This window comes from Cupressus sempervirens, chromosome 2 (genome assembly GCF_028749045.1).
Source record: "Cupressus sempervirens isolate cs-2001-9-10 chromosome 2, ASM2874904v1, whole genome shotgun sequence".
Classification (NCBI taxonomy): Eukaryota; Viridiplantae; Streptophyta; class Pinopsida; order Cupressales; family Cupressaceae; genus Cupressus; species Cupressus sempervirens.
In genome coordinates, this window is record NC_143119.1 from 423405916 (window position 1) to 423429467 (window position 23552).

At 37.4% G+C, this 23552-nt stretch overlaps 1 protein-coding gene across 5 annotated transcripts in view; it reads left to right on the forward strand.

Moving 5' to 3' along the window:
* The window catches only part of LOC149572902 (organic cation/carnitine transporter 7-like), a 153138-nt gene that overhangs the window by 95236 nt on the left and 34350 nt on the right, over positions 1 to 23552 (forward strand). For 4 of the 5 annotated variants that reach the window (XM_089813999.1, XM_089814005.1, XM_089814000.1 and 1 more), the window contains 2 exons: positions 13741 to 14284; positions 14516 to 14718. In XM_089813999.1, coding sequence (XP_089670125.1) covers positions 13741 to 14284; positions 14516 to 14718 — 747 coding nt within the window. The remainder of the gene's footprint in view (positions 1 to 13740; positions 14285 to 14515; positions 14719 to 23552) is intronic. The other variant, XM_089814006.1, reaches the window with a different exon arrangement.

Genomic DNA, 23552 nt, shown 5'->3' on the forward strand with positions numbered 1-23552 from the left:
TATACCAGAGCAAAGAAAAGAGCTTTGGAAGTAGAGCAAGCTGCAAATAAAGGTAAAGAACTTGCAATCAATGAAGCACCGTTCAGCCAAGTACATGTGTCACAAAGCAATCCTACCATCCCAACTAAAGAGCAACCCCAACCACAATCAAATCAGACTGATGTCAAGGCGCATCCCAAGATACTTCCGCCTATGCCTTACAACATAGTGGATAACATGAAAAAGGTTAATGTCACAATGTCTATGTTGAATTCATTAGCCATCCCAGGGAAAACTGATTTGCTGAAGAAGGCCCTGACTGAAGAGAAGAATTCTACGCAAATGGCTGATGAGAACCCCAAGGTGGTTTTGACAAATGCTGTTCTGGAGGTTGCTTCTCAAGACAACAATAAATTTCAAGGTAAGAACGTGAAACCACCTCCTTTTTACATATCTTTGATCATTGGAGATAAGTTAGTGCATAATTGTATGGTAGATAGTGGAGCTACTAGTTCTGTAATGCCCAAGAAGATTGCTGATCCATTGGGTTTGATTAGTGCATAATTGTATGGTAGATAGTGGAGCTACCAGTTCTGTAATGCCCAAGAAGATTGCTGATCCATTGGGTTTGATTTATCAGCCTTTAGAGAGGGGGGTAGTGTAGTTGGATGGTTCCACTGTTAACACTTTTGGGGTTGTTAAGGATGCCAATTTGACACTCCATGCATGCCCCAACTTCTCAATCCCTCAAGATATCTTTATAATTGATCTTCCTCCATATTTTGCCCTTTGTTTATCAAGAGAATTTACGGCAAAAATAGGAGGATACCTTTCCTTAGATTGGTCCCACATGCTGTTTAGAACCCGTTATGGGACCAAAGTGATCATAAAGTCAGAGGGACTTGCAAGGAACCACATTGAGCCGTATATACCCAAAACGATCAATGCAAATTGTGTTGCATTTGATCAAAATGAAAATTCTGCTATCTCAGAAGCAAGTACTCAAGTAGAAAACATTCCTGATATTCTCCTTGATGAGTGGGCAACAGAAAATGCCTTAGGAAATCAAAGCAACACTATTTTGGATGCTGGTTTAGGAAATTATATATTCTAGGAAGTTGGTTCAGTTATACCAAACCTTGTTAAAAGTTCAAATGAGTTTAATGGTGAGCAGGAAAAGGTTTGGGAGTTGTGCTTTGATGGCTCTAGAAGCAAGAATGGTTCAGGCGGAGGAGCAATGTTAGTATCTCCTCATGGAGATAAGTACTATGCAGCTTTTTGATTCAGTTTTGCATGTACTAATAATACAAATGAATATGAGGGTTTGATTCAAGGGCTAGGATGGGCGAGAATGAGGTGTTAAATGCTTGAAGGTATTTGGAGATAGTGAGTTAATTGTCAATCAGGTTAGAGGGTTGTATGTGACTAAGAATGACACATTGAAGAACTACAAGCACAGAGTTTGGGACGAAATTGAAAATTTTGATGCTTTTAACCTTATTGCTGTCCCTAGAAAATTAAACCAGCATGCTGATGGGTTGGCTGCTGTAGGAGCACAATTTGATATCGCTGGAAATATTAGTAAAGAACATGTACAACAGCATATCAAAATTGTAGTCAGACCCTCTATACCTGATAATGATGTTAATTGGCAAGTGTTTGACAGTGATGAGTAGATTCTGAATTTCTTGCTTGAAGAAGATGTGTTTTCAGCATCCAATCAGCATAAGCTAGAGCAACAATATGGCGATTAGATCATACAACTAAAGTCTAATAAGCTGCTTAAGGGATTGGTTACCCTTGAATCTATTTTTAATGCTGATGATCAGGCTAGAAAGAACAAAACCAGCTTGCTGGTCCAACAGGACCATTATGAAGACCTTGAAATTGCCAAAGGAAAAAACTTAAAATTCGGAAAGGTAATTTTTGTGGAAGAGAGACAGTCTTATGTTTAGCTTTTTCAAGAATTTAATGATATTTTTGCATGGGAGTACGCAGATCTTAAGGGTTTTGATTCACAACTTGCCCAACACACCATTGATTTAGAGCCAAACTCCAAGCCTATAAGGCAGAAGCAAAGACCAGTCAACCCAAAACTTGAACCTTTAATGCAAAAGGAAGTATTTAAGCTTATTGAGAGTGGTATAATCTTTCCTATCAAACATACTAGCTGGGTATCAAACCTTGTTCCCGTTAGAAAAAAGAATGGGGAACTAAGGTTGTGTGTTGATTTCAGAGACCTCAACAGGGCATCATTGAAGGACGGTCACCCTTTACCATCCATGGAGCAAATACTCCAATGTGTTTCTGGTTCAAAGCGTTTTTTGCTCCTTGATGGTTATTCGGGATATAACCAAGTTTTGGTTAAAGAAGAAGATAAATATATGCATCACAATAAAGATAATGCTCCGATTTGCCAGATCCAAGCGAAGTATTATAGACGACGGAATAGGATTAGAGTTGAATCCCATTGAAACTAGAGAGCCAAGTAGGGAAGATCTTTCACTTCCGAAATGACGAACAAATAGAGAATCACAACAGAAATTCGCAGTACAAAGAAATAATCCAAATTGCACACCAACTACCTACAAGCTGTGATAAAATAACCATCGGGAAAACCTTTCCAAGGGTGTACAAAGATAGCCGACGACAACATCTACCTATGGAAAAAAAAAAAAAAATGGGTTCGAGATATAATAAGTCAATCGGCCCATTAACAATGTTCGATTAATAATTTATTTTATGATAGGAACATTGTAGTCCTCCTGTCCCATATTTTGCTTGTCCTCGAGCAAATGCAATGCCAAATGCTGTAAAATGTGCTTGCCTTCCCATGTCACGTCGTCCAACAACAAGTGTTTCCAGCGTACCAAATATTCTTTCACTATGCAGTTCCGCAAGGTCTTCTCACGAACTTCAATGATCTCGATCGGTTCTAATATAAGCTTCTCTTCTTCATTGAGCAGCGGAAAGTATGTAACTACCGTGATGTTTTGTCACACAACTTTCTTAAGATAGGAGACCTGAAAAACAATATGAATACGGCTCCCCTATTCCAGCTCATAGGAAACTTCAGCTATGTGGCGGACTACATGATAAGGGCCGTAAAATCGTGGTTTTAGTTTTTCTTTCCCCTTTTCGTTCAATGAGGATTGTTGGTATGGTTGAAACCTGAGATAGACCAAGTTGCCTATTTCGAAACTTCTCTTGATTCGGTGTCTGTTGGCGTCCATCTTTTGTTGATTCTACGCCCTTTGTAAGTTTTCCTTCAAGCATCTCAAGATGTCTTTTCCTTCTTGAAGCCAGTCCCTCGCCTTTGGTGTGCAACTGTCACCCAGTACTATGTTGATGAATGAAAGGGGTTCATACCCGTATAGTGCTTTGAAGGGTGCCATTCCAATGGACATGTGGTAGGTGATATTGTAACAGTATTCCCCAAGGTGCATCCATTTGACCCACACCCATTGTTGTGTTGAAACGTAGTTCCGAAGATAGCCTTCCAACCACTTGTTCACGGTCTCTGTCTATCCGTCTGTCTGAGGGTGGAAACTAGTACTTGGCAACAATTTTGCTCCTACCAATCGAAACATTCTGTCCAAAAGATACTGATAAATCGTCCATCCTGATCACTAACAATGTTTCGGGGTAAACTATGTAGATGAAAGACTTCTCTGAAAAAAAAGATTAGCTACTTGTGTGGCTTGAAAGTCTGAGGGAATGGTGAAGAAATGTGCATACTTCGTCAGTCTGTCAACTACCACGAAGATACAGTCATTCCCATTCACCTTAGGGAGTCCGGTAATGAAGTCCATTGAGATACTTTCCCACTTCTGTTTTGGTATAGGCAGAGGTTGCAGTAACCTGACGAGTAGAGCATGTTCGGAATTATTTTGTTGGCAGACCACATACTCTCTTACATACTGCAATATGTCTCGTTTAAGACTTTCCATGAAAACCTCTCCCTGAGTTGTCGGTAAGTTTTGAGGAAGCCTGGGTGCCCAGCCAAGGGTGAGTCATGTACCTCCTGCAAGATTTTTTGCTTTAGTTTGGATTAAGGTACTAAGTATATCCAATTCTTATAGTAAATGATGTCATTCACCACCTTGTACCAATCATCTTGAGTGTTGCCATCCATTAGCTCACAGGTAAATATGTTTATTGAATATTCCACCAACAAATGTGCTTTCTAGTCGGCTGAAATTTGTATCAGTAAGCAACTAGCGGGTTTCTTGGACAAAGCATCTACAACCACATTGTTCGTTCCCTTTACATATTCAATGTCAAAATTAAAATCCTGAACCTTGCTTACCCATTTTTGTTGCCTTTCGTTCAAGTCCCGTTGCTTCAGAAAATATCTCAAGCTATTATGATCAGTACAGATGACAAACTTTGCACCAACCAGATACTGTCGGAACTTGGTTAGTGCATGAACAATGGCCAATATTTCTTTGTCATAAATGGAATATAGACACTCTGCCTGTGTAAGTTTCCGACTCTCGTAGGCTATTGGGTGTCAATCTTGCATCAGTACCGCGCCAATGCCTTCTTCGGATGCATCACACTCCAGAATGAATGGTCGAGTGGAATCAGGTAAGGCGAGTGCTGAACAAGTGCTCATTGCTTCTTTGAACTTTTCAAAAGTGAGCTGCGCCTTTTCATTCCATTGGAAGGTGCCCTTTCTTGTTAGATCTATTAATGGAGCGCTGAGCTGAGAGAATCCTTTTACAAACCTCTGGTAATAATTACATAGTCCGAAAAACCCTCACAACTTAGAGAGTGATTTTGGGAGAGGCCAATCAAGGATAGCTTGAATCTTCTCCTGATGAACCTGAACTCCATATTTACTGACAACGTGCCCCAGGTACAATATTTTTGTCATACCGAATTTACACTTGAATCTCTTGGCGTACAAGGATTGATCCTTCATGATCCTTAGGACTTCATCCAGATGCTTCAGGTGCTCTTCCCATGTCTTGCTATAAATAAGAATATTATCAAAGAATACCAGTAAGTACTTACACAATTGTTTGTTGAAGATGCGATTCATGCATGACTAGAATATAGCGGATGCATTCGTTAATCCGAACGACATGACCATGAACTCATAATGCCCATAGTAACAATGAAAGGCCATCTTTTCTACATCTTCTTCCCTCATGTAGATCAGATAGTATCCGGAACGAAGATCTATTTTCGAAAAATAAACTGTGCCATGTAATTCGTCCAGTAACTCATCGATCCTTGGAATAGGATATCTACTTTTATCGTTTTTTTGTTCAACGCACGGTACTCCACACACATTCGCATCGTCCTGTCCTTTTTAACCAATACCACTAATGATGCAAAAGGGCTAGAATTGGGACAGATCCATCATTTCTCAAGCAATTTTTGAATCATCTTTTTGATCTCATCTTTGAATTTCTTGGGATGGCGGTAGGGTGCGGTTATGACTAGTTTAGCGCTCGCTTTTAACTAGATAGTATATTCAAACCCACGATGGGGAGGTATGCTTGGAGGAATGTCCATAGAAACTTTATCTTGAGCACTCAAGATATTCCGAAGATTGTTATCTTGGGGAGTTGTCTGATGTCCTTTTATGGGTTGTGCCAAAACAAAACAGTATGCAACCCAAGCAGTGTCATCATGCTGAAAAATTGCTTCCATCTGATGTGCAGAAACTTCCTTCGATCCCTCGTAGGCCATTCTGCGGAGAACAACCTTCTTCCCTTCGACAACAAAAGTGAAGTCTATTCGTTTGAAACTTTGAGTGTATTCATCAAGTGTCTCCATCTGCTGTATGCCCAAAATAACCTCCATATCATCTAGTCATCTAGGTCCACTATGAAGAAATCCGTCATTGTGTGGTTAGCCATGGTGATACTTAGTTGGGGAACAATGTGTATACAGGGTAGAAGGGTCCCTTTGACGACCTTGACCTGGAATCCTACATGTGTCTGAGTAGGTAGACCTCTTTGTTTCACCAGAGATGAGTTTATGAAGGTTAGAGTGGCAACACTATCGAGCATTACCATGACCCTTTTTCCTTGAAGGGTTCACTGTACACAAAACACCATGCACCTCGGGCTCCCGGCTAGGGTGATAGTTCCTCCGTGCCGTACCAATGCTGCAATTCTTTTCATATGGTTCAAGCTAACCATTTTGGTGTCCTCGTGGGGTTGGTTGTCTTCGGAGGGTATATCTTCCTGTTCGTCCTATATCTTCCTGTTCGTCCTCATCATCGGACACGACTTCAATGTAGTGAATTTTTCCTTTCTCGAGGCATCTGTGCCCAAGTTTCCACAGTCCTTTGCAATTGAAACATAGTTTCTTCCTTTGAAGCTCCTGTCTGGTAGCTTCGTCCAACGATAACTTCTTCAGCAGAGGTTTATTATCTTTGTCCCTTGGAAACACAAGCGGTTTGGAATGTGACTACCCTCGAGAGGATGACGTCGATGATGATGACATACTCTGAGCCTTCTTGATGGCCTTTGACATGGTGGAAGGATTGAACCCTTTCACCCCTCCCTTCAGTGGTTCTGTCAGTCCGTCCATGAAGAGCACTATCTATCTTCTTTCGGAAATGTCCGTGACCAAAATAGTCTTTGAAATTCCGCAATGTATTGGTCAATCGATCTAGTTTGCCTCAGTTGTGCCAAGTCTTTGAAATTGAGTTCCAGATCTTTACCATCAAATCAATGGATCAATCTCTCCATGAATTCCGCATAGGTGCTTATTTGGTCATGCCCCAGTGTGATGGTGCCATGATGCCACCATTCATGCACTACTGCCTCCAAGTGTAATATCGCAAATTTAATTGCTTCTTCCTCTGGCATGGGATTAAGCTGGAAGTAAGTATCGGCTTTCATTACGCACGCTTGCGCAGATATAGATCCAGATCCGTCAAATGGTGACACATTTACTTTACTCAACTTCCTTCTGAGATCATTAAAATATCTTCGATTTTTGCATCCCAAATATCTCATTCTTAGTTTTGTGTAATCTTTGTAGGATATATCTTCCTCCAGATTCACATTCTTCTAGTCTTCTCTCAACTGTTCTTGAACTTTCTCAAAGGTTGTCTGCTTCCTTCCGTGTGGTGCTTCCATCCGTGGGGGAAAAGATGGCATGGAAGGTCAAGAGTGTGCTAGATGAGGGTTTTCTTTACCTGACACTGAGTCCGTGCTGTGACCGTTTTATTCACCAGATATTTTATTGTCTAGAAATTTCTTGAGAGATATTTTCATGGGTTGAGTATCATTGATCTGTGCATGATTCCTCACAAGTTCTCTTAGTAGTGCCATGAGTTCGATAGCTATGGGTTCCGATTTTGCAGTCATTCTATCAACCGAATGGGTTCTTCTCCTCTTCCGACTATAAACTCTCATTCACTGTCCACAAGCTGGCAGGATCGAAGGGCTCTGATACCACTGTGATGTTCTTGACCTCCATATACTAATTGGATGCACCTCAAAACAACATCGTATGGTTTGGAAGGTGTACGACAATGATGGGGTCGGGGTCTGTATGGTGGGAGAGTGATACTGGCATCGTACAGTGACAACAAACAGGATGACAACAAGGCCATACAATATATACTTGATGGCCATATGGTAGATTGAATGCAAGGGCCGTACGGTAAGATGGTTGTACGGTAGACTGAAGGCAAGCCCCAGGGTAGTTGACGATGTGGAAGATGATGCATGGAGGGCAATGAAAGGCCATACGGTAGGGCCATACGGTGTAGGGAGAGAAATTGTCCCATAGAGAGCAATTAGGCCATACTGTAGGTGCGTCTTGGGCTCACAAATGGGTAGCGGGTCATACAAAAAGTGTAATGGAGCTATGCTTAGTGCCAGAACAATACACTTGCGAATTAATATCGAAGTGATCGATTCAATTTGTACCAGAGATAAATACATGCATGACAATAAAGATAATGCTCTGATTTGCCAAATCCAAGTAAAGTATTACAAATGATGGAATAGGGTGAGGGTTGAATCCCACTGAAACTGGAGAGCCAAGTAGGGAAAATCTTTCACTTCCGAAATGGCAAACAAACAGAGAATCCCAATAGGAATTCGCAGTACAAAGAAATAATCCAAATTGCATACCAACAACTACCTACAAGCTGTGCTTAAATACTCGTCAGGGAAACCTTTCCAAGGGTGTACAAAGATAGTTGATGGCAACATCTACCTACGGAAACAAAAACAAAAATGGGTCCGAGATATAATAAATCAATCGGCCCATTAACAATGTTTGATTAATAATTTATTTTATGATGAGAACATTACATACTCAAGTTGTTAGGTCTTCCCTAAGTAACTATGCTCTAATACCAATTGTTAGAAATATGAAATACTTGGGGGGGGGGGGGGGGGGGGCGTGGGGCGTGAATCAGTATTCCACAAACTAAAACTTTTGCCCAACTATGGATATCATTAACAATCTTTAAACTTGCATAGATGATCAAGTTGAAAAGTAAACATAAACATAACACAATGAAACTCATAACACCATTGTTTGTTAGCTAGGGAAACCTTGGCCAAGGGAAAACTTAGTTGGGATGGTACTTACAAAATGATCCACTAATGAAAAGTATCTTGTGAAAGATATTGACCCTTTTAGGAGTCTATTACATCTGTATAGTGTATTTGTTCTTGTTAGAGAACTAGGCCTTGTTAGAAGCCCTAACTCTGTTAGGAGTTGTGATTACAATACAAAATAGGAGCTCACTGCTTGTACAAAGCATATACAACATTACAAGTTATATAGAGTAATACCAAAACTTGACTATTGTTAATACCTTCAATATCTGATCAGTCCTTGTTCTTCTTCACAAAACAATCATACTACCACTCTGCTCTACCTTGTACATCAAATCCACATCTATAATAGGCATACAAAGTACACATAAACATATATCATTAAAATACAATGCCATACTTTGCTAATAAAAAAGATAAGTCTTTTATGCCAAAATCTTTAATTTGTCAGCCTTGCAATGTTTGCATGCTACCTAGAACTTAAAACTAACTTCTGCCACATGTGGGTTAACATCTAGGATGTCGTCCCAACCTTGTCAAGTAATTATTTAAGCAAGCCAAAATAATTGTTTAACCAAAAAGCCAATATTCTATTGTTTACCGTGTTATGCTATTTCCAACCTGTCTCTGGCAATTGGGGTTAACATCTAGGATGTTGTCCCAACCTTGTCAAGTAATTATTTAAGCAAGCCAAAATAATTGCTTAACCAAAAAGCCAATATTCTGTTGTTTAGCTTGTTATGCTATGTCAAACCTCTCTCGCAATTTACTCATAACTTACTCAAAACTCAACATAACATTTTGCGGTCATGAACATATACTCTCTGGTGTCCATACTACCTTCCTCTTACTTTGCATAACTTGATATGCGTCCAGTGAAGCTCAATGAACATAACTGTCTACTTGTACCTTGTTTATCAGCATTATACTTGAGACATATTCTAATTATACTAACTCCAAACTTGTCCTTAGATCTGCCATCTTGAAATGAGTGATATGTTGCCATAAATGACAACCTTAATAACTGCTCTTAGCCAAATTGCCAATAGTATCTACTGCTGAGATTGAATGTTCTGTTTTTTTATTTGATTATTTGATCACTTCTAATTTCTGTTCTCTATCTAAGTCGACCACGGTATTGATAATTCTCTTGTTGGGACTCCAACCTTACTGAGTCAATGACCATTTAGATGCTGAATCGAGTGTCTTAATGTTCTCTTTTCAGATCGCCATGGATTAGGAAAGATCTTATTTTTATATCTCTTATCAATTGTAGGGTTACACCTTTTAGTCATGACCCTAATCTCTTGAAACTTGAAAGAGATCACACCTAATAATAAGTGAGCAATCACCGCTAAGTATTAGTTAATTAGTTCGAGTGTCTGTCATACTCGTCATTGTGGCACAAGTTTATGAAATAGTTCTTGATTTCTTTAATCGCTGATATGGAATAAATGGACATAATGAATTATAGGTTTCTCAATATGCACCCACCCATATCTTTATTCTGCAATTTCAATTTAATACACATTTTACTTAGTGTATAATCCAACATATAGCACCCAAAAATGTATTGAGGGGTGATCATTCTTTATATAATAGATATGTTGCCATTAACTACACTCCTTTGGAGTAATATTTATATAGACCTATTGTACTTGGTGTTTTAATATTTAGTTTGTGGTCCACCATTTATTGGAGTGATAGGTTATACCTTATAACATTGTTTTAATATAGTAGTCATCACACCAAAAATTAAAATGGATTTGACATTTTTTTATTGTCATTGATAATGATATTATTTCTTTTTAGTTATGTAATATTTTATTATTTTTTATTCATTTGTTTTATTTTTATTATTATATTTATTTATTAATTGTATTATATATAATTTTTAATAGTATATTTTTTTTTATTAGAATAATATTTTAGATAATTATGTATTAGTATTATTATTTATTTAATTTAATCAATGTAATTAAAATTATATATATTTTTCCATTAACTAATTATTTAATCTAATATTTCAATTCTTATCATTGTTAAATGTCATTCTAGGAGGGGACATTACAGTTGACCTTTCCCAAAATTGCTTGTCCTCAAGCAATTCAATTTGGCTGTGTAAGTGTTGTTTGGCTATGTTGATATCCAAGTTGACGACCCTGAAATGAAAATTTCATTTTGAGGTTAGAACCACAATACATTTACAAATATAAGTTTATCAAATCTAAAGGTATTTCATCATAATACTCAATTCAAAATTCAAAGCATAATTCAAAAATAGAACTTACCTTGATTCACTATAATGCTTTCTTGTTCCTTGCTGCATGATGACTTGCGAAAAATAATCTTTATAATCCATTGGAGAGACTTTCTCTCGTCCCAGGGCTCTCTGATATCTCTTTAGGATTTATCTATCTCTACAATCTTTAGGAGAGACTTTGTCTTGTCCTAGGCATCCATAGATATCCCTTTATGTCTATTCATTTTTATAATCCTTAGGAAAAAGTTCATCTCGTCCCAAGCCTCTATGGATACCCTTTTAGGACTATCCATCTTCATAATCCTTAGGAGAGACTTTATCTCGTCCCAAGCCTTTATGGATACCCCTTTAGGATTTATCCATCTCTACAATCCCGAGGGGAGACTTTGTGTTGTCCTAGGCCTCTATGGATATCTGTTTAGAATTATCCATCATTATAATCCTTAGGAGAGACTTTATCTCTTCTCAGGCCTCTATGGGTATCCCTTTAGGACTATCCATCTTTATAATTCTTGGTGGAGACTTCATCTCTTTCTAGACCTCTAGAAATGTGTGATCTTTCCTTAATTCTATATAGGGGATTGAGAAGATTCTAAGAGTGTGTAAATACAACTAAATATTTGCATTAATATGTTTGTAGTGGCTTGGTTCATTGCAAATTCTCATTCTCTGATTTGATAGTCAATTCTTTACTTCACAAGTCTTACCTTGTGGTTTTGATATAAAATTGATATTGATAATTTCCAACTAATTTGAAATGAATGAATTTCTGATTTCTAATTCCACTTTGTTGCTTTTCTTCTCTAATATTGGTTACTGATTTCATTTTCAAATTTCTGCACCATTGTCATAGACGGGGTTGGATATCTTCAAAACTCTATCATTTTCCCCTTTATTTAGTGATTGGATGCTATTGAAAGATCTATAGCATCATGTCTTGTTTTTTTATGTGGCCCTCCTTCAGTTTCTTTGTCAGATATTGCTTCTATTTTATGGACTTGATTACTTTTTCCACTCTTATGTCATACAAAGCCTCAAAATTTGAAATTTCATAAGTTTAACAGTAAAACAATTTTATTAACTTATAAATGTTTACATATAATGATATTGCTTTCAGTTATAATTGTGTAGTTTTTGAATCGAACTCATTGATTCATGTTTAACGAGTATGGTTCACAAGAACCCATCTCTCATGACAATGAATGGAATACTTAGCATTTGTTGCATGTAGGTGATGCTCATAGAGGCAAAAACCACTTAAAATTGGAAGATACTCTTTGGACATAGTACCCAAGGGAAAAACTTACGGAGTTTGAACTTAAGGAGATAGCTCTCAAGAAGTTCATCTTTAGAAGCTTCTTTGAATTGGCATGAACGATATAATGAAAAAGAAATTTGTACATGTTCATCGCCTCAAAGACCTTTGGCTTGACATGCGTATCAAGGTTGATATCAGGAAGATGGACTACTACAGGTTGACTGTAAAGAAAATTCTGGACTTCAACTTGGGACAAATTCCTGATGGAGTTGAAGATGATGGGATGTTCTAGATCCTGAATATTGGAGACATCATGTTAAGAGCTTGCCTATTCTGCCACCTTCATGGTCAGTAAGGGAGAACATGTCTATCTGGTATAGGTTTCAGCCAAACTTGGCTAATACCAACATCTGTTTGATGAGGAGAGGCTTGAAAAGCATTAAAATCAAGCCAGAAAAGAGTTTTGATCCCACTGGTCCGGTTGGGTTAAGAGCAGAAATCAAGGGTAAAGGGAGAGATGGAGCTTCTACATTAGAGGTTTTAGCTATCCCAAAGATTACTATTAAGGGAGGAAAGGCTACTGTCAAAGCTCCTGATATAATCATCACAAAAACTGAGAGGATACATGTATCTGGTGATGATGAGTTGCATGAGGAGCCTATCCCAGAGGTACCTCACTCCATGGACACGTCTGTGATGACTGCACTTCCAGATTCCACACCAGTGTCAGATGAGTCTCCTCACTCTCCACTTGATACAGACGTGAATTCATTCTCCACAATACATATTTCTCTTGTGGACCCTTCTGTGATTGTACTTGCCATGCACATCTCTTTCAGTTACTCTAGCATATACATCAGAGGATCACTATGGCAGCCTAGAGAAAGTATTTGATCCAAAACTCCTAAAAAAATTTTGCGCATCCTTGTACGCGATTCTTGCACCCATAATTGTATTGGCAACTCAGCATCATGTCAATGTCTGGTATTATTTTAATTGTCATCTTCACCTTTTTCAAACTGGAGTGAAATTCATCTTTCAAATGAGCTTCTTTTTAAATGATTCTTGGAAGAAAATCCTTAATAATGTAAATATTATTATTGTGTTAATTGGGTTCTTATCGACTTTTCTGTACCTCTCACTGTTAAGAAGATTGGCATCCATCTTCGGAAAATAATCTCCTCTATACATGATAACAATAGCTGTTCCAGCTTTGTGTCTGAGATCTATTTTATATAAGCAAGATATAACTTGCAAAACTAACATCCAAATGGTTCCCCACTTTTTAGTACCCAATTCATGATCCTATAGTTTCATCCCGATGTTGTAGTGTTAGCTTAATTATCATCTTCACCTTTTTCATTTTAAATTCTTTGCCTCCAATTAAATTTTGGTTCTAGCTTGCTATTTGCAACATGCACAGAACTTTGATGATTTTGCATTTTACACATCATTCAATCTGTATTGTAGTTTCATTTATGGTTCTGGCATGTGCATAAGGAACAAAAGTTTCTTCTGTACTCTGCCACAATTCTACAGAAGGATCTATTTTATTTCGACCTGGATATAAGTAAGATAAGAACTATCAATTTAAGTGATAATTTCTTTGGCACCATTTTCAGCATATAAAGAAGTGTTTATCCTTCATTTAACTCCCCAATATTTCAGTGACATTATCTTAATTCTGCATACAGGTTGTTATGCCAAGATTGGGTTGGAGGTGGCTACTTGGATTATCTTCAGGACCTTCATTTGTTTTGCTGTTATTTTATGGTATAGTACCAGAATCTCCAAGATATCTTGCAATGAAGGGAAGAACCAAAGATGCACTTCACATTTTGGAAAATATTGCCCTTATCAACAGAAAGCATCTTCCAGCTGGGAGATTTGTCAGTCAGCTCAACACTGAGCTCAATGAAATAGATAATATTGATCCACTAAAAGTAGAAGAAGTTCATCTTATAAATGCAACAAAGCAGTCAAATAAAAATCCCATGAACAAAGAAAATGAAATCGGAATTCTTTCATCATTTTATGGTCTCTTTTCACCTAGTTTTATCAAATCAACTTTTCTTCTCTGGTCAGTATTCTTTGCAAATGCCTTCACCTACTATGGACTCGTCTTGCTCACTTCTGCATTGAGTGGTGATGGGGATAATTGCAGATCAAAGGCGTCATTGTTGGTCACTTCCACTGACAACAGTCTTTACAGAGATGTTTTCATTTCAAGTTTTGGAGGTAATAATTCCTGTGTTGTGCGTATCTAAAATATGAAAACATGTTCTGTTTCTTATTCATGCATAGTAGTTTTGTTCTCAAGTTAAATAAAAAGAATGGTACAGACTGATTGCATTTAGTTTCTAATAGTAAAAAAGTGAATAAAAGCTTTTATTGAGGTCCTTATTTAAGATACTAATTTGATAGACTAGAGTGTTGCCATGTGGTAGAACTAATTCTGCATGATGGCAGAGTTTCCTGGGCTCGTATTGTCGGCAATTGTTGTAGATTATATTGGTCGCAAATGGTCAATGGCTGCACTGTTCTTCTCCTGTTTTGTCTTTCTTTTCCCTCTAATAGTTCCTCAAGACGAGGCTATCACAACTCTTCTTCTATTTGGAGCTCGTCTATGTATCACAGGAACATTTACAATTGTCTACATTTATGCTCCCGAGGTTAGTTGAAAATAATTTACAATTTACTCTTTGGCTTCATGTTTTTTGTTTCATGTTTTATGTGTAGTAATGATTCATTGCAGAGATCATGTTTTCTTGTTTGTAATTGTCGGGATAAGATAAAGTGAGCATTTTCTGACCCTTTCAATAGCACCGTCTTTTTAAATGGTTATAAGTACTTCAAACTATAATTTTGCGATTTACACCGAAATGTTTCCTGCATGGGTACTAAAGCAATTTTGCAAATACATGATCTTCTTGAGGCCCTGGAGGAATAATTAGTTAAAAACTGCTGTCCCAGTATCAGTAATATCAAACTTCTCCTTGTCTAAAAGATGGCCAAGGAAGAATATACAACCAGCACAGATCTATTCTGTGTGCAATATGGAATATAAGACTATCTCAAAAGTTAAAGCCTTCTTGATTGAACTAGAAACAATGCTGCCTGAACTGATTTATGACATTGGTCTGTTTTTGACCCGAAGTGTAAATTAATAACAGGCATCATTGCAGTTCAACAGCACCTCCATTTCACAAATCATCAACAAAAGCTTAGAATGATCAGGGATCTTGACATGTCTAAGGCATTCAATAACTAGGTCCTAATAAAATAACAATGAGAGCTTTGGATTAAACAAGCAAGTGATTAAGTGGATTGAAATCTTTTTTTGAACACCCTCTTACTCTAACATAAGGTCTAAGATAAGGACAAGCCTTCACTCTTTGGAATCAGGAATTCTTTAGTGTAACACCAAGACTAGGGGTATGCCAAGATGGGTTTCCGAGATAGGGGTCCAAAGGGCCTCAATTTCGGGAGGGTGGGTAGATGGCTAGGGGACAACAGGGCAGGGAGGGGTTCTGTATATTATACTTATAGAACTTGAAATGCTAGTTATGAAATGATGTTTCAGTATAACATACCAAATTGAAATACTTGAACATAGAAAAATTGCAACATGAACCATAACTGTTGAATATTCAACATGGTAACACAGTACATACCTGTAGTAACATTGAAAAAATCAAAATTCAAATAGAAATTTAAGTACCATCCTGGTGGCGGCATGGTTGAGGAATAGTAGAGTTAGGGGGTACTCCAAGTACCCGATACAGGGACAACTTGGGGATGGGTGTGAGTCCCTGGGTTTCATTGGAATTCTTTGTCATCTTCTCCTTGAATGACTTGCAATTGTTGATCTTCATGTCGTAATTGAGTCCTTCATGTTGGTCTTTGATTTCCAAGAGAAATCCAAGGTCATGGTAGTATCCTTCATTTGTAGGGCACTTCACTTCTGTCCACCTTCCTTTGGTCTTGAATTCCTTATAAAAATTGGAAATTTGTCTTTCCCCAAGCTTGAATCTTCCTTTGTTCTTCTCAATCACCATGAAACAAAAACAAAATGCAAGAATCTTTTGAAGAACTTGAAATAATTTCCATGATAAACAAAGAGATCTTGACTTGGAGTCAATCACAGATTGGAACTCCAAGAATTATATTTTGGGTTTGGATAGGGATTTTCAAATTAGGATTTGGAATCCCTGATTTTGTACTAGGACTTTAGGATTGTGGAATTTGTTTCGTCCTTTAATGAGTTGGAACATTTGACTTGAGAATTCTTGCAAAGCTTGATCCAACTATGGGAATGTCTATTTCGCTTATGGAACTTTTCTTGATCCGATTTGAAATTCACTTTTATCTAATTTTTGTTTGGCCCTTTCTTTTCACAAATTCGTCCGTTTGCTCTTAATTCTGATTTGATTTTGCACTTTAATTGTGGAAGTTTCACCATTAGGGCTGATTTAATTACAATTGAATGCTGGATTTGCCTTGACCTGCTAGGAAATCTTCATTTATGTGATATAAATTTGCCTTATCTGAATTGAGATTCACATTAGAATGATGGGAATTCGCTTTCATTTGATGGAATTCACCTCGGATCTGAAATTTGCCCATCAATTTCGATTTAATTTCTGCCTTTGATGTGGAAATCCAACTTTATTTCTGCTTGATTATTCATCTTAAATTTGTTCTGATTTTACTTCTTCAATTCTGATTTTCACCCTCCTATGCCAGAAAATCATACTTATATGCTAATGGAGAATTCACCTTGAAAACTGATTTTGAAGTCACCCTTCTGGCGAATTTCATTTTTAATTTGCCTTGGATCTGATTTAAACCTGATATAAATTGCGCCTCAATGCTGGAGTTCTGCTTGAATCAGGTTGAATTTGCTTATGCTACTTTTTCTGATCGGATTGAAATCCACTTCTACCTAATTTATGGTTGCCACTTTCTTTTCACAAATTCACCCCTTTACTCTTAATTCTGATTTGATTTTGCACTTCAATGGAATTATCATCATTTTAGGTTTGAATTTGTTTATGATCGAATGTTGGATTTGCCTTGATCTGCTAGGAAATTTGCATTTATCGTTAAGTGTGGAGCCTAATCAGTCTCCAAGTGGGAGATTGTTGGGTTGTTGTGACTGATTAGGCAAGTACTATACACTCACTATGTATCTTCGCTAGGGTTTGAGGTTCGGTTGGGTTGGGTTGCAGGCATTGGGCAAGTGGGGCCGGGGGGGCGGGGGGGGTGGGGGGTGGGGGTGGGGTGGGTGGGGTTCAAGAGCACAATCCACAAGGAATTTTTTGGTTAACTTATCATACAATTAAAAATTATATTTTCTAGATTTTCGGGTAGCCCAACTTCTGGAGACCATAACTTTTAAATAGTTGACCCGATTGGCTTTTATAACCCCTTTCCAGAAATGACAACTGTTATTCCAGTGCCAATAATTGCGTTCCATCAACAAAGGTTTGATCTCATTTCGGACCCTCTAAGGCCTTAAAAATTGAGCTCACATTTTTAATACCAAATTTTTTAACCCAGATCCCTAATAACTTCACCACTACAAAAGATATGGTAATGAAACTCATCTGGCAGGTTGATATATCTAAGATGAATCTTCACTTGTGAAACTATAATATTTCGAGCTTGTATTACCAACTTATTAAAAATAGTAAGTTTTTGTTGTCCTGCATTTTGTCACCACAAAATGTAGGTAATAGTACGAAACTTTGTCAAGCTAATTTCATGTTTCTCTAAGCTTGAATTTGATATTCAATTGCTTAATGTTGATCAATCGATCCATTTCAATTTGTATATCAAATCATTTTACTGAAGACCTTCGTTAAGTCTTTTTCATTTTGCTTTCTTTCAAGCTTTTGCTTGATTTTTGAAGCCTTCATCGTCCTTTTCTTTGCTTTTGAGCTTGCGTTTGTTGGTTTTTAATCCTTTGGTTTTGCTCATATCATGCCTTTCGCTTTTTCCTTCGATTTGGTCTAACCTAGAGTGTAATTGGAGTTGTCAGTCAAAAGATATGGTCATTTTAGTGCCCAAAAAGTGGACCTTTCTGAGGCAACAACACAAATTAAAAATATCATGTTATATTTCTAATTTGACATTCACTTTTTGAAAAATATAACTTAAATTCACTTTATGTTATATTTTTAAGTTACTTTATCTTCTAATTTTTCACTTAAAGTAACTATAGTGCACTTTATGTTATATTTTTATGTTGAGTTATTTTTTGATTTTTCACTTAAGTGACTATATTAACTATATAGTTCAATTAACTTTTAGCATTTAAATCAAATCCTTTAGCAAATATTACTTTTTAAATGATATTGTCATGCCCAAAATATAAGGGGCAAAACACACACAAATTTTTTTTAAAATTTTTTTATTAATGCAATAGAACTATGATACAAAGATAATATGGCCGACAAAGGTTTAGATGCTAACTTCAAAGGAGTTAATAGTCTGAAGGGTTTAAGATACAGAAAGCCATGGGTACTATAGAGTTAGATGCAAGATCACCAAAGATAAATAACAGGGTTACGACTCCGCTTGATCATTTCGTAAACAGATTATTAGGGTGGACTGATAGTCTCCTAGTAAATCCCTTAATTAAGTTAACGTCAAATCCATTTTAACCAAAGTCCTACTCCCTCAATTTGATTTGATGATTCATTAATCTATTGCCTCCCAAGGAAAATATTAGATTTATCACAACACTTGTTCGATATGATTGAACTAACATGCTAATTGAAAGACATCTTTCTCTTAATTACATAAGCTTGTTTAACCTCCAAAATTACGATCGATATACCACTTACCTATAATGAAACTAATTATTTAACCTCCTTCTGTTAACTTAATAACTCAAACGTCATTACGATTCTTAATCATTTAACATTAAGTGGTTCCAAAACTTTTGATGATCAATAAGATTTAACTATTCAACTAAGCTAGTTGTGTTTATAACTTAAATAAAAAATCTAGCTAGCCTTTAACATACATACCATAGGGATAACATACCACCAATCAAACTACCTACATTTTAATTTAGAATTTATCTCTAACGTTCTTATAACAACCAAAATTATTAATTTGACATTTGCAATAGAAATTAATGACTAGAACCAATCAAATAAATCTACAAGTTATTCTAGACTTTATAAAAAAATTGTATAATTAAATCCTCGTGAATAATGCCAATATAAAATCAATCTAACAAGCTCCTAATTTAAATGAACTGATCAATAAAACATAAACAAAAGAAAAAAACTATTCTAATTATAATATACTAATTCCAATTTAAAGTTTTTTAAATAAGAACTAATTTAGTATTCTAACAACTAAACTATCATTATATACTAACACCATTTTAACCCTTGGTTTAAAGTTTTAACTAAACAACTTAATTTTACAATGTAGAGAACAACCATACTAACTAACAAACACATAAAAGCATCATTCTATTTTCTAATAACATAACATAAAATAACCACTGATTCAAATACTTAATTAATGCAACTGTAATATTTTTATCTTAACAATAAACTTAAGCTAACTAAAACTACCTCTTAACTATAACTTTACAACTTATACTAACAATTAACATAACATAATACTAATCTACATACTAAACTATTCACAAATAAAATAAAAACATTAACTATTGAATCTCCCCCATCCCCCCCCAGCTCTCTACCCTACCTAAACCCCCTACTCCCAAGGTCAAATCGACCATTTCTCCCAAATCCCCACCACAATCCCTCTGCGCTTCCCAAGCGCAGTACTTGGGACAGCGCGCAACTCAGTGGGGCGGTACACTGACAGACCCCCAAAACAGGTGACCAAGGTGGGTGGAAGGGAAGTGAGCAATAAAACTTGCTTCCAAACTTGCTCTAAACCCTCTTTATCGCATCCTTTCATGAGCGCGCCCAGAGGAAGAGAAGGGATGGGATGGAAACGATGCAGGTGACGTCATCTTACATGATGACGGTTTTGACTTTGGCAAAACAATAACGTGCCACTCTACCTCCTAGCCAAGTACTGACGCCCAAGGAAGTGATTGGGTGGGTGGTAAATGCAATTTAAAACTTAAAGTTTTATGGGTGAGAATGTCACAACATAGACATTATAATATTTTAATTTTCAAGCTATTCATTTATATTTCTTTCTTATACAATATAAAATTTGGGGTTTATTTACAACTCAAGGCATAATGGAGGGAATATTCTCTGTCACCAAGAGCGGAATTAAAAATTTCTCCCATACATTTTCCAGTGAGCAAATTTGCTCCTGGAAGTGTCTATTTTTTTTTTTTTTGAAACAAATTATTATGAACCAAGATGCATATGTTTGAGATAAAGATTTCAATATTAAACTAGGTTTCAAGGTGATCCATAGTTTCATTAATCTATTAAGCTATCATGTTAATGCAAGAGTATGCATGAGGAAATCCCTTAGCCTTTAAATTTGAATTGCATGTTCCATGCATAAATATCCAGTGCATACTATGAGTTCTAAATTTCCTTCAATTTGAATACAAAGAAATACAACTACTTAATTCCATTGATACAATATGAGAATGGAGAATTTGATGCAAGGTAAGATATCATGTGCATGATTTACAAAGGTGGTGAATAATTCTATTACAACTTGCGTGAATCCATTTGTGAATTTTGACAAGAATTGATATATACCGAGGAAACCATATTGTTGAATTTGTGTTGATTACATCATAATTCTTATGCAACAATCTATCAGACTTTATCATATCCAATGCTATTTCTTTCATTACCACAATTGAAGTTTGAATGATCCTTAATCAAGAACATTTATCTATCAACTATTCCTTCACAATATAAGTCAAATTATGAAGTCACAAAGAACATTGCAAGGAACTCCCATAATCTTTTCTTCTATTATGCAACCTGGTTCAAGACTCCATCGGGAAAGAACCAGTAAGAAAACCCGATTTCATTGCCAACCATTCACAATATAAATTTACATAAAATTACATCAATTCACAATACAAAGATGATTTCTTCAAGCTTCTTCACAATACTTTATCCCTTCAACCTCAATTCTTCTTGGAACCACAAGGGGAAAACAAGGCTGACCCAAGGCAATTCAACACAATCACAAAGACACAATTCAACATACACCCATCCGGTTTAACACACTAGATCCATCCATAGGACCTTATTAGGGGGGAGGTGGATTTTCCCAATGGGAGATGTCAATCACCATACCTTAACATAACCCTTTCGAGGTTAAAACTCAGGAACTTTCTTTGTTCCTCAAATGCCCTTTCGGGGCCAATTCAACAAGAATTTTCTTTCCTTTCCATACTTAAGATTTCGCAATATCAACAAGGTATGTGATGACCGGTAGGGGCCCATACACCCTACCCTTCTTTCCCTCCTCTCACCATGAAAGGAGACTCTGCACCATTGAGGTCCAACTAAAGCCCTACCCCCACATGGCCACTTCTTCCCTATCCAAGGGTGAGTAATGCCAAATACAACCCCATGAAAACCCCTCAATACAATACATCAAGATGAACAAGAACACATTAAGCACAACACAAAAGAAACCCTCCAAAATCAACCCAACATACAAGCAAACAACAATTACCAACACAACACAATGTGCAAGCACAAGCATGATCAAAACATGGAGAAAACCAAAATACAAAGCCAAGAATCCTACCTTCACCAAGGTGTGATGGTAACAATGGAGGTTTGAGAAGAGCTTCCTTTTCCTCCTTCCATCCCCAACTATCTTCCAAGCTTTCTCTAAAAATAGAGATTGGGTGACCACCCAAAACTCCTCCAAGAATCCACTAAATAGGTTCCCTTGACTCAACTAGGCTTCATGAAACCCTAGGATGGAGTTTGGGTTCCACTCAAGTGGATGACAAGCCATTTTCGCAATCAACCATAAATGGGATTTTTAGGTGACCCTAAAAGTCAACTAGGGTGGCTAAAGTGGGTGGAAAGTACCCCCAACCCATACCCTTACCCATGGGTGCTTAAATTTAACAATTTTAAGCCTTAGAGACTTGGTAGGAACACATAAAAGTTAGGAAATACTAAAATCAAATAACAACCTTTAAAGATGGACAATACAAAGACGACACAAATCAAACAAGGGGTTTAGCTTGTCTCTCCATTGGATTTTCCGACTAGCTTTCCTGCACACTCGTTGCACACGTCAGTAGTCCAAGAACATATAGGTCCCAAAACATGCATTTAAAATTTTCATGTAATTAAAGACATCCATTGTCCACAATTCAATTATTTGTCTTATCCTATTCATTACAATTGGAAAATTCAAAGTATTAGTTGCATTCATTTACTTCATCAGCATATATGTTATAAAGCATTAAATGACATAAATCAAATATCTAAAGTAGAGCATCATACATCATAGATAGCATAATAGTGTTCAGTGCATCAATAATGTTCTGACATAACGAGTCAAAAGTATCAAAATAACAGAGTATCATCAATGCTAGGATGGGTCGGGGTGAGGCCTAACATCCTCCCCCACTAGGCATGAACTTCCTCCTGGAGTTCATCAAAAAGATAAGGGTATAGAGATCGCATTCGTGCTACATCCTCCCAAGAAATCGTGACCTCATCATAACATTCCCCCTAGATCCTAACTTGGTCCAGCTCTCGACCTCGAGGAGCTAGGGTCTGTTGGGTGATAGTATGGATAGTCTCTAGCGCTAACTGGCTGACCAACTCCACCTGTAGCGTCAATAACTGTACCCTGATGCTCAATCTGGCAGTTGTCAACTGCTGCAAAAACTCTGTGGGACCTGCCCATGTCTCCAACTGTCGGCTCTGAAAGAACCCCTCTCTGACCACTGGATGACTGTCCCTGCGGGCACTCTCTAGCTATATGACCCATGCCACCACAAGCGTAGCATGGCCCTTGGGTATAAGATCGTGTATCCTGTGGTCCTGACTGCTGTGGGCCTCCTGACCTGCCAGACCCACTGTATCCACCCCTGGAAGACTACTGAGTCTGTACTGACTGTGACTGTGGTGCAGGTGCTTTCTGATCCTGCTGCAACTGCCACTGCTTGGGATTGGAACCCTGGTAACCCTGTGAGAATTCTTGCTGCTGCTGTTGCTGAGGCGGTTGGCCCTTAGAGGACCCTGGTGTATAATTCTGATTCCCTTTCCAAGGGGGTTTCTGCCGAGTAAAGTTTCGGTTCTGAGACCGATCCCGTGATTCCTGTCTACCCCGAGTATCCTCTGCCACTAGTGCTATCTCTACTACCTGTCTGAAGGTGGTAGGGAAGGCCATCCTAACTGGGCCCTGAAGAGAGAAATTCAGACCCATGATAAAGCGATGCACCCGTAGTTTCTCGTCCTTCATGTATTCCACATAAGGAAGGAGCTCAAGAAACTTGCTCTCATACTGTGCCACTGTAAGACCTCTCTGATAAAGAGAATGGAACTCC